Source organism: Ranitomeya imitator, chromosome 3 (assembly GCF_032444005.1).
Source record: "Ranitomeya imitator isolate aRanImi1 chromosome 3, aRanImi1.pri, whole genome shotgun sequence".
NCBI lineage: Eukaryota > Metazoa > Chordata > Amphibia > Anura > Dendrobatidae > Ranitomeya > Ranitomeya imitator.
In genome coordinates, this window is record NC_091284.1 from 245401368 (window position 1) to 245412318 (window position 10951).

General features: G+C 46.2%; 1 protein-coding gene across 1 annotated transcript; it reads left to right on the forward strand.

The window, feature by feature from the left end:
• Positions 1–3129: 3129 nt before the first annotated feature.
• LAMTOR5 (late endosomal/lysosomal adaptor, MAPK and MTOR activator 5) lies at positions 3130–7238 on the forward strand. Its single transcript, XM_069756312.1, has 4 exons — positions 3130–3278; positions 4750–4811; positions 5151–5268; positions 6673–7238. Exons 1-4 carry the CDS (start codon positions 3244–3246, stop codon positions 6731–6733), a joined length of 276 nt encoding a protein of 91 aa, XP_069612413.1. The 5' UTR covers positions 3130–3243; the 3' UTR covers positions 6734–7238.
• The last annotated feature ends 3713 nt before the right edge of the window (positions 7239–10951 follow it).

Genomic DNA, 10951 nt, shown 5'->3' on the forward strand with positions numbered 1-10951 from the left:
ACACAGTCTGCCATAGGGTTACAGCCCCATACAGTATCCCACACAGCCTTCCATAGGGTTGCAGCCCCATACAGTATCCCACACAGCCTTCCATGGGGTTGCAGCCCCATACAGTATCCCACACAGCCTGCCATAGGGTTACAGCCCCATACAGTATCCCACACAGCCTTCCAAAGGGGTTGCAGCCCCATACAGTATCCCACACAGTCTGCCATAGGGTTACAGCCCCATACAGTATCCCACACAGCCTTCCATAGGGTTGCAGCCCCATACAGTATCCCACACAGCCTGCCATAGGGTTACAGCCCCATACAGTATCCCACACAGCCTTCCATAGGGTTGCAGCCCCATACAGTATCCCACACAGCCTTCCATAGGGTTGCAGCCCCATACAGTATCCCACACAGCCTTCCATAGGGTTGCAGCCCCATACAGTATCCCACACAGCCTTCCATAGGGTTACAGCCCCATACAGTATCCCACACAGTCTGCCATAGGGTTACAGCCCCATACAGTATCCCACACAGCCTTCCATAGGGTTACAGCCCCATACAGTATCCCACACAGTCTGCCATAGGGTTACAGCCCCATACAGTATCCCACACAGTCTGCCATAGGGTTACAGCCCCATACAGTATCCCACACAGCCTTCCATAGGGTTGCAGCCCCATACAGTATCCCACACAGCCTTCCATAGGGTTGCAGCCCCATACAGTATCCCACACAGCCTTCCATAGGGTTGCAGCCCCATACAGTATCCCACACAGCCTTCCATAGGGTTGCAGCCCCATACAGTATCCCACACAGCCTTCCATAGGGTTGCAGCCCCATACAGTATCCCACACAGCCTGCCATAGGGTTACAGCCCCATACAGTATCCCACACAGCCTTCCATAGGGTTGCAGCCCCATACAGTATCCCACACAGCCTTCCATAGGGTTGCAGCCCCATACAGTATCCCACACAGTCTGCCATAGGGTTACAGCCCCATACAGTATCCCACACAGTCTGCCATAGGGTTACAGCCCCATACAGTATCCCACACAGCCTTCCATAGGGTTGCAGCCCCATACAGTATCCCACACAGCCTTCCATAGGGTTGCAGCCCCATACAGTATCCCACACAGCCTTCCATAGGGTTGCAGCCCCATACAGTATCCCACACAGCCTGCCATAGGGTTACAGCCCCATACAGTATCCCACACAGCCTTCCATAGGGTTGCAGCCCCATACAGTATCCCACACAGCCTGCCATAGGGTTACAGCCCCATACAGTATCCCACACAGCCTCCCATAGGGTAACAGCCCCATACAGTATCCCACAGCAATCGCAGCAAGTCTCCATGCAATGTACCGTATAAGGACTTGCCGCGATTGCGCTGTAAGTGTACCGCAAGTTAAGGAAACTTTACATGGTGCATTTTGTGAATTGCTTACTTGGTACCGTAATGGCGATCAATTCCTCTGCGGTGCTGGGTAGAGGTGTGGATTCTTCCTCATGCAGGAGCCGCTGGGCCAATCAGAGGGGCCACCAGCGGCTGCACATGAGGGCATTGAGGCTGCGTGTTGTTGTACCGGTATGTTGCCGGACAACATTACTGCTGCTCCCGTGGCCTCCACATCCCTCTGCTCATTCCGCTCCAGATCCGTCCGCATCCCGCTCTAAGGGCTTGTTTTCACTTGCGAGGAACACGTCCGTGTCTCGCATGTGGAAACAAAGCTCTGGCGCCGGCACTGTGGAGCGGAGCGTGCGGCCGCATAGCAACACATGGAGCCGCACGCTCCGCTCTGGAGTGCCGGCGCCAGAGCTTCGTTTCCACATGCGAGACACGGCGCAAGTGGAAACAAGCCCTAACCGTCTGCATCCCGCAGTTAATGCAGCAAAAGGTACCGGTACTACCGTATGGCTTATATTTTTCCAACGAAAAGTCCCACTATGTCTTACTTTCGGGGTACGTCCTACATTATCCGACCCCCTAAAACCCCCCCACTACGTCTTACTATCGGGGGTGTCTTACTATTGGGGAAACACGGTACAAACCATAGACGGCAGCAGACGGTTGCCTTGATGTGGCTGGTGGGCACACACAAGTGGCCAATCTGTGCGCCAAGGACCTTAAGATTAGAAGTATATTCCAGAGTATAGTGATGCATTGTACAAATCCCTGGTAACACCGCACATGGAATACTGTGTAGTTTTGGGCACCGGTCCTCAAGGATATAGTGGAACTAGAGCGAGTACAAAGGAGGGCAACAAAATTAATAAAGGGGATGGGGGAACTACAATACCCAGATAGATTAGCAATTTTAGGATTATTCAGTCTAGAAAAAAGATGACTGAGGGGCGATCTAATAACCACGTATAAGTATATAAGGGGACAATACAAATATCTCGCTGAGGATCTGTTTATACCAAGGAAGGTGACGGGCACAAGGGGGCATTCTTTGCGTCTGGAGGAGAGAAGGTTTTTCCACCAACATAGAAGAGGATTCTTTACTGTTAGGGCAGTGAGAATCTGGAATTGCTTGCCTGAGGAGGTGGTGATGGCGAACTCACTCGAGGGGTTCAAGAGAGGCCTGGATGTCTTCCTGGAGCAGAACAATATTGTATCATACAATTATTAGGTTCTGTAGAAGGACGTAGATCTGGGGATTTATTATGATGGAATATAGGCTGAACTGGATGGACAAATGTCTTGTTTCGGCCTTCCTAGGTTACTAGTGCAATTTTCACTTATCTAAGTGCTCAGAGCGCTGCTGCCCTCTATAGGTTGCCTACAGCATTCACACGGCAGCTGCTCCTGCTCACTCTTGCAGCTCAGTTGTTTGTAGGGTACATAAACGGTCTGCACCGGCCGCCGCTGTACAGGTGGTCTGTGTGGTAGCACTGGAGCGGCAGCGCCACACCGGAGGGGGAGCCCTTCAGCCCCAATTGTGGGATCATGGGAGAATACCCGCTCTCTGCCGCATGCAGCCATGGACAGGCGGCACCTGCTCCTCAGCCTCACGCTCCCAGCTGCGCTCTGCTCATCTGCTGCACTCACCGGGGGTCGGGGAAAGTCACACAGTTTCCAAACCAACTGACCCCCTGCAGCCCCGCCCACTGTACTGACACGTGACTGATCACATGCTCGTGACGTCATCACAGGTCCTTGCGCTCACCGGTAGCCCAGCCTGATTGCTTCCGTGCTTGTGATCTAATCACGTGGTCGTAGCAACCAGAAAGGTCCTTTACCTGTAACGATGGAGTCGGCTCTGGAGCAGCACCTGGAGGAAACGTGAGTGGCTCTGACACCGGCCTGTGCCCCCCTGGCCGAGCGCTGCCCTGGGCCCCCCTGGCCGGTACAGCTAGAGGGCACTCGCTGGCAGATAAATGTCTTTCAGATGCTAGAATCCATGCAGCGGAGCCCCTATCGCCAGTCTGTGGCTGCCCCCCTTATGTATAATAGTGGGCAGTCACAGGTTAATCAGTTGTGCTCCGCAGTGGCCCTAATGCCCCCAAGAAGGGCCCGAACTTCCTATTTGTGCAATGCCCCAGCCTGGCAGGAAAGGAAGGAGGTCTCTGCACAGTAACCAGTGCTGTACGCAGCTTGTCCGTCTCCAATGGGCATCCACACCCGAAAATGCTGCACAACAGGTCGCACGGTCACTCTGCACCATTAGAGTCTATAGGGCCCCGTTGGCGCATACACTGCCAATCCCATTTTGCGAGAGGTTCGGACATAATCCCCTATGTGACCACCTAGCTCATAACAATGCTTACTAAAGGACGCCGCAGCGCTGGGTCAGTGCGGAAAGTGACATCTGATTCCTTCACTGGAAGAGCGGCTGTGGAAAATTGTGGGATCCCGCTTTATATGCCAGCCACCTGGAAGTTCTGCCCGACTCCCTACCTTCAGGGGGATATTAGGCTCAAAAGGGTCCCTGTCTATTAAAGAATCATCAGTCTGGGGCAGCCCACTGTTTTGTTCAATATAAAGAGCAGCACCAATTGTGATCGGTAGAGCTCGGCCGCTCTATTCCCTGTCCCTCACTAGGCTCTGTCTGCTGGACGGGAAGTTGTCGAATCTCTTACCAGAGACTACTGACCTGGCCAATAGACTGGAGTCCCACAAATCGATCCTCTGACCTCTAGTGATACTCAGTAAATGTAACCCTGATGGCTTATGTGGTGGTAAGCGAGCCCTGATGGGCAAGAACGCCTGTACCCGCCATGGCTGCACCTGTTCAATAGACACAACCCTTCCAGTGGCACTGAGGGGAGTATTGCAGTGAAGGGTGCGATTGCTCCAGCTGAGAACTGAAAGGCAAATGTGGTTACATTCGTCTGAATGGGGTTGATTCTAAAGGAGGCGCATGGATTTCTGTGAGCCCTATTCAGGCGAATGTGAACACACCCATATTGTGCTGCCGACATTGTGCAAATGGTAAATCCTGAATGACAGATCTGTCCAAACTGAAGGGTGTGCTCCTATTCAGGAGTCATAAATGCTAGCAGAATCTCTGTTATAGCCGACATGGTGGAAATAACACCAGCTGTCTTGAATGGAAATATAATTTTTTATGACTATATCCATGTACTATAGGGGAAAAGAATGTACTCGGGTGTTACTCTCCCTCCGCAGGACCAGCAATGACTGTCCATGTTCATAAAAAAATAAAATGGAAAATTCCATTAATAACTGAGAGTTACAGAATACTTCCTTTATTTCATGCATTTACTTGTCAGGTCCATGTCTTCAATTCCAGGATGAAAATCCCATCTATCGTTGGCGTTTTGTGCACGGATTCTCAAGGACTGAACTTGGGGTGTAAGTCGACTATGTACAGTCATACTGTATTTTCTTTGCTTGTCTTTCTTTCTTCACACCTGGTGACCTGTCTGATTTTTTTATATTGAAACCAGAGATAGAACTGTGCTACAATTAATAAACGTTTATCTGCTCTGGACCTCAAATAGCCATGGGGCAAGTGTGAGAATGTGGTGACAAGTTCCCACCAGCAACAGTGACTCTGTGGGCCACTCCTGAGTCTGTACTAGTGTTCCCCCAAATATCCAGCTGTGGGCCAGTCCAAGCCTTTATGTGACTCATCCTATGTGCTGTCAGGATCTAAGCAAGGACATGTAATAGTATCCTCTCTTCTTTTAGGCTGTGGAAGTCTCTCGGATGAGCATGCTGGTGTTATCTCCATACTCCCTCAACAAGCAGCTAAGCTTACAACAGACCCTACTGATGTGCCAGTTGTATGTCTGGAATCTGACAGCGGGTAGGATAATTACTTCTTTTTAGGTTTCATGAACTTCTTCACATACATGTAAACTTTAAAAAAAAGCTGTTGGGGCGCTAACTGTTGAAAGGCACCATTATAGCGAGATAGCAATATAATAAAGCCTTTGAAGTTCCAATCTAACATTTCTGTTTGAATAAAAGCACTTCTGTTGTGCAGCTTGTCATATGGAAATGACCTAGGACTAGACTGGTCGTGCGTTAATTCCACCAAACAAGCATGGAGGGCACCATCACATACATGGGATTAGTCCTGTAGCATGTCTATACAAAAATAGCGCTTCAAGAGGAAGGAAAAGAAACATGCACAGATACAGGGATCACCATAAAAATAGTAATGCTTTTATTATTGTACACCAAACCAGAAACAAACATTTAAAAATACCAACAACTCAATTGCCCATAATAGGGGTTTTTCTGCCCCCTCCCCCCACACACACACATCTGAATAAACAAACCATATAAATATGCAGATAGATTAACTGTTCAGCACCAAGAACAGAGATGAATAATAAATACAAAAATCTAGCCTGCTAGAGTGCAAATATACAATCCACAGAAACCATACAATAAATAGAATCTCCTGCAATGCCCCCACCCACAACAAATGCAAAATGTGTCCAGTATAACCAGACAATGAGTAAAAATGATAGCAAAGGAGGTATCCCATAAAGTTGGCTCATGAACAGATCCCTGCCATGCTCATGGAAGCTCAAGTGCTGCATTTACCATTACCTCGGTGGAGCAGGCTAATACCGTAGAAGAGGCGTAAAATGGAAAATTGGAGGCGCAATGCGGCTGAAAGGTAAAAGCGGTGGCAAGACACCACTTGCACGATGCGTGTCTTCAGGGGCTTATCAGCCAAATCGGGCGAGCTGTGTAGAGATACAGGAGAGCTGAGTTATGTATCATTATAAACACTTCCAGATCTCATCTTACAGCAGTGTGAGGGGAGGGGTGGGAACAGACAGCACTCTGAGATCTGGAACGGTTTGTTACAACAGACAATTCTGTAGCTACTGTGTCTACAGCTAACATGATAAAAGATCCATAGGACCCTGGTCCAACAGCCACGTCAATAGTCCATACCTGTCATACCAGAGGCCTGCGGACCTTCTCCCACCTGCCAGCATCCCGATGCAATTTAGAATAATTCTTGGAGAACCCTGTTAACCACTTTGTTGCATGGTTTCTTTTTTTTCTCCTCTTATATCACTCCTTTGTTTGGGTGATTTATTGCTGAATACTCTTTTACTGGCAGTCTTCCAATATATTTGTAGGTCATATTCCTGTGGAAAACCCCAGGAAGAAGCAAAATTGTATAATCACTATTGCGTTACTTGGATGACAAACTGATCACTTGTCTTTTTTTTTTCCTCTACAGAACCATTATGATTCAGAAACATGACCGCTTGACTGTAGCGATTCATAAAATGACCTCCTAGGAGTCAATCTGTGGAGCAGAAAAAGAAGGATACACACCACCTTTTGGGAATCTGGATTAGAAAGAAAACCTTTCCTGAAACTATTAACATGTCCTATTGTGACTATTCCATAAGTAACTGAAATTCAGGTCTCCAGCCATCAGCAATTGACACATTAAACACTCGCTTCACACCTACAACAATTCATATTTGCTTGGTCAGCAGATCTGTTGAAAAAAAAAAAAACTGACAACAGTTTCCATTTGCTTTTTCTCTCTGTTTTAATTGCGATGGACGAGCGACAAAGTGATCTCAATAGATTGTCATAGCTGATGATGATTGATCAACCTTGGTATCAGTTTGCTACTTAAATTAATTAATTTTTGGCAAATCAGTTTTGATATATTTCTCAAAGTGTGAACTTTAATGGATCATAGTTTTGGCAGACATATTTGTAATGAAGCTTTAGTATGATTTATCATACAAAAATTATGAAGAATAAAACAATATAGTTTACTGAAAAGGATCCACATTGATATTCAATTGATTGATCTAGGCAGCTTTTCATTAAGCATTACAACTAAAGACACATTAACCCCTTTCTGGCATTAGACGTAATAATACGTGTGTGTGAGCTGGGCCTATTTGACCACGGATGGATTATTACGTAATCGCGATCGCCCACGTACATGGGGTTATGTGCAGGCGATCCCCGCCAGGTGCTAGCTGATGCCGACACCCCGTGGGGGCCCGATCATTGCCATGGTGACCCTATGTCGTCATGATGACTTTCAGGTCACCAGAGCAAGGAAACTTGTTGATCATGCGCAGTGCATGATCAGCAAATCTCTGTCAGTGCAGCGCTGACAGCTTCTAAGGCATGCAGATTCTGCTTCATTTGCATGCTATAGAAGAGATCAGCCTGCAGAAAATGATTGTCCCATAATGGTACAAAGTAAAAGAAAAAAAAAATTAATTGTAAAAATAAAAAAAATCTAAAGATATTGTACCTATAAATAAATATTTGTATGAAAAAAATTAAATAAAAGTACACGTTTGGTATTGCCACGTCCGCAACGACCCGACCTATAAAACTGTCCACTAGTTAACCCCTTTGTGAACACCATTAAAAAAATAAATCAAAAAGTAAAAAAAAATGCTTTATCATCATACCACTGAACAAAAAGTGGAATAAAATGCGATAAAAAAATGGATATAAATAAACATGGTACCGCTGCTGAAAACGTCATCTTGTCCCGCAAAAAACAAGCCGCCATACAGCGTCATCAGCGAAAAAATAAAGTCATAGGTCTCAGAATAAAGTGATGCATAAACAATTATTTTTTTATAAAAGTTTTAATTGTGTAAAAGCGCCAAAACATAAAAAAAATATAAATGAGGTATTGCTGTAATCGTACTGACTAGTGACCTTTAAGCGACCTTTACTTTTATAGGATCGGGTCGGGTTTCACGAAACCCGACTTTTTCAAAAGTCGGGTCGAGTGAAATCGGCCGATCCTATAAAAAAGTCAGGGTCGGGGTCGGCCGAAACTCGAAACCCAATGCAGTGCATTGGGTTTCCAATGGTTCCCAGGGTCTGAAGGAGCGGAAACTCTCCTTCAGGCCCTGCAATCCATATTTTACACTTAAATCTGAATTCCGATACCAATTCCCGATATCTTAAACATATCGGGAATCGGTATCGGAATTCCGATTCCAGATTCAGAAGATCGCCGACTTCATGGCCGACCCCACACAGGGGTCGGGTCGGGTTTCATGAAACCCGACTTTGCCAAAAGTCGGCGACTTCTGAAAATTGCCGACCCGTTTCGCTCAACCCTAGTACTGACACGAAGAATAAAACTGCCATATCAATTTTACCAAACACGGAAAAGAATACTCCCCCCCCCCCCCCCCCCAAAAAAAAAAAAAATACAAATTCCTGAATTGCAGGTTTTTTTTCATTCTGCCTTCATTCTGCCTCCCAAAAATCGGAATAGAAAGTGACAAAAAACAGTCATGTGCCCGAAAATGGTACCAATAAAAACGTCAACTCGTCCCGCAAAAAACAAGACCTCACATGACTCTGTGGGCCAAAATATGGAAACATTATGGCTTTCAAAATGTGGTGATGCAAAAACTATTTTTTGCAATAAAAGCGTCTTTTAGTGTGTGACAGTCGCCGAACATAATAACCCAATATACATCTTGTATCGCTGTAATCGCACCGACCCAAAGAATAAAGTCGCGTAATCATTTATACTGCGTGAGGAATGGCGTTAAAATTAAACCAATTCTTCACCTGCTATTGATTTTTTTTAATTCTGCATCCTAAAGATTGCAGTAAGGCTCGGCGCACATGTATCCTGCGCTGAGCGCTTACACTGGGGTGTCCGTGTAATTTTCTAAAAGATTCCCTATAATGAGTCAGATGGAGGCACTGTGGATGCCATAGGACCTGTGATCCGGCAGTGTCCGTCTTTTTAGGATTGCATAAAAGTGCCATCGGTCACAGTTTTGTGCACTTCTGAAAAAAACACCGTGAAACAGAGGCCAGATGGATGCAGAGTAAGGCTGGCGTCACACTCGGCGTAAGACAATACGGTCCGTATATTACAGCCGTAATACGCAGAAAAGTCCCCAAAATAGTGGTCCGTAGCTCCTCCGTAAGCAGGGTGTGTCAGCGTATTTTGCGCATGGCATCCTCCATATGTAATCCGTATGGCATCCGTACTGCGTGTTTTTCTCGCAGGCTTGCAAAACCAACATACGGCTATACAAGGGATCCATGTTTAAAAAAACCCCATAAAAACATATATACTGTATATATACAGTCATGGCCAAAATTTTTGAGAATGACACCAAAATTATATTTTCACATGATCTGCTGCCCTCTCGTTTTTATTAGTGTTTGTCTGATGTTTATATCACATACAGAAATATAATTGCAATCATATTATGAGTACCAATAGGTTATATTGACAGAATGAGTTAATGCAGCAAGTCAATATTTGCAGTGTTGACCCATCTTCTTCAAGACCTCTGCAGTTCTCCCTGGCATGCTATCAATCAACTTCTGGACCAAATCCTGACTGATAGCAGTCCATTCTTGCATAGTCAATGCTTGCATTTTGCCAGAATTTGTTGGTTTTTGTTTGTCCATCCGTCTCTTGATGATTGACCACAAGTTCTCAATGGGATTAAGATCTGGGGAGTTTCCAGGCCATGGACCCAAAATCTCTATGTTTTGTTCCATGAGCCATTTAGTTATCACCTTTGCTTTATAGCAAGGTGCTCCATCATGCTGGAAAAGGCATTGTTGGGCGCCAATCTGCTCTTGGACGGTTGGGAGAAGTTGCTCTTGGAGGACATTCTGGTACCATTCTTTATTCATGGCTGTGTTTTTAGGCAAGACTGTGAGTGAGCCGATTCCCTTGGCTGAGAAGCAACCCCACACATGAATGGTTTCAGGATGCTTTACAGTTGGCATGGGACAAGACTGGTGGGAGCGCTCACCTCTTCTTCTCCAAATAAGCTGTTTTCCAGATGTCCCAAACAATCGAAAAGGGGATTCATCATAGAAAATGACTTTGCCCCAGTCCTCAGCAGTCCACTCCCTGTACCTTTTGCAGAATATCAGTCGGTCCCTGATGTTTTTTCTGGAGAGAAGTGGCTTCTTTGCTGCCCTCCTTGAAACCAGGCCTTGCTCAAAGAGTCTCCGCCTCACAGTGCGTGCAGAAGCACTCACACCAGCCTGCTGCCATTCCTGAGCAAGCTCGGCACTGCTGGTAGTCCAATCCCGCAGCTGAAATAGTTTTAGGATACGGTCCTGGCGCTTGCTGGTCTTTCTTGGGTGCCCTGGAACCTTTTTGACAACAATGGAAGCTCTCTCCTTGAAGTTCTTGATGATGCGATAGATTGTTGACTGAGGTGCAATCTTTGTAGCTGCGATACTCTTCCCTGTTAGGCCATTTTTGTGCAGTGCAATGATGGCTGCACGTGTTTCTTTAGAGATAACCATGGTTAACTGAAGAGAAACAATGATACCAAGCACCAGCCTTCTTTTAAAGTGTCCAGTGATGTCATTCTTACTTAATCATGACTGATTGATCACCAGCCCTGTCCTCATCCACACCCACACCTGTGTTAATGGATCAATCACTAAAATGATGTTAGCTGCTCCTTTTAAGGCAGGACTGCAATGATGTTGAAATGTGTTTTGGGGGTTAAAGTTCATTT

Excerpts from the sequence above, each read along its gene's own strand:
- LAMTOR5 (XM_069756312.1), top strand. The coding sequence starts at position 3,244 with ATGGAGTCGGCTCTGGAGCAGCACCTGGAGGAAAC. Across the intron at positions 4,812-5,150 it reads TCAAGGACTGAACTTGGGGT|GCTGTGGAAGTCTCTCGGAT; the intron begins GTAAGTCGACTA and ends CTCTTCTTTTAG. Across the intron at positions 5,269-6,672 it reads TGTCTGGAATCTGACAGCGG|AACCATTATGATTCAGAAAC; the intron begins GTAGGATAATTA and ends TTTCCTCTACAG.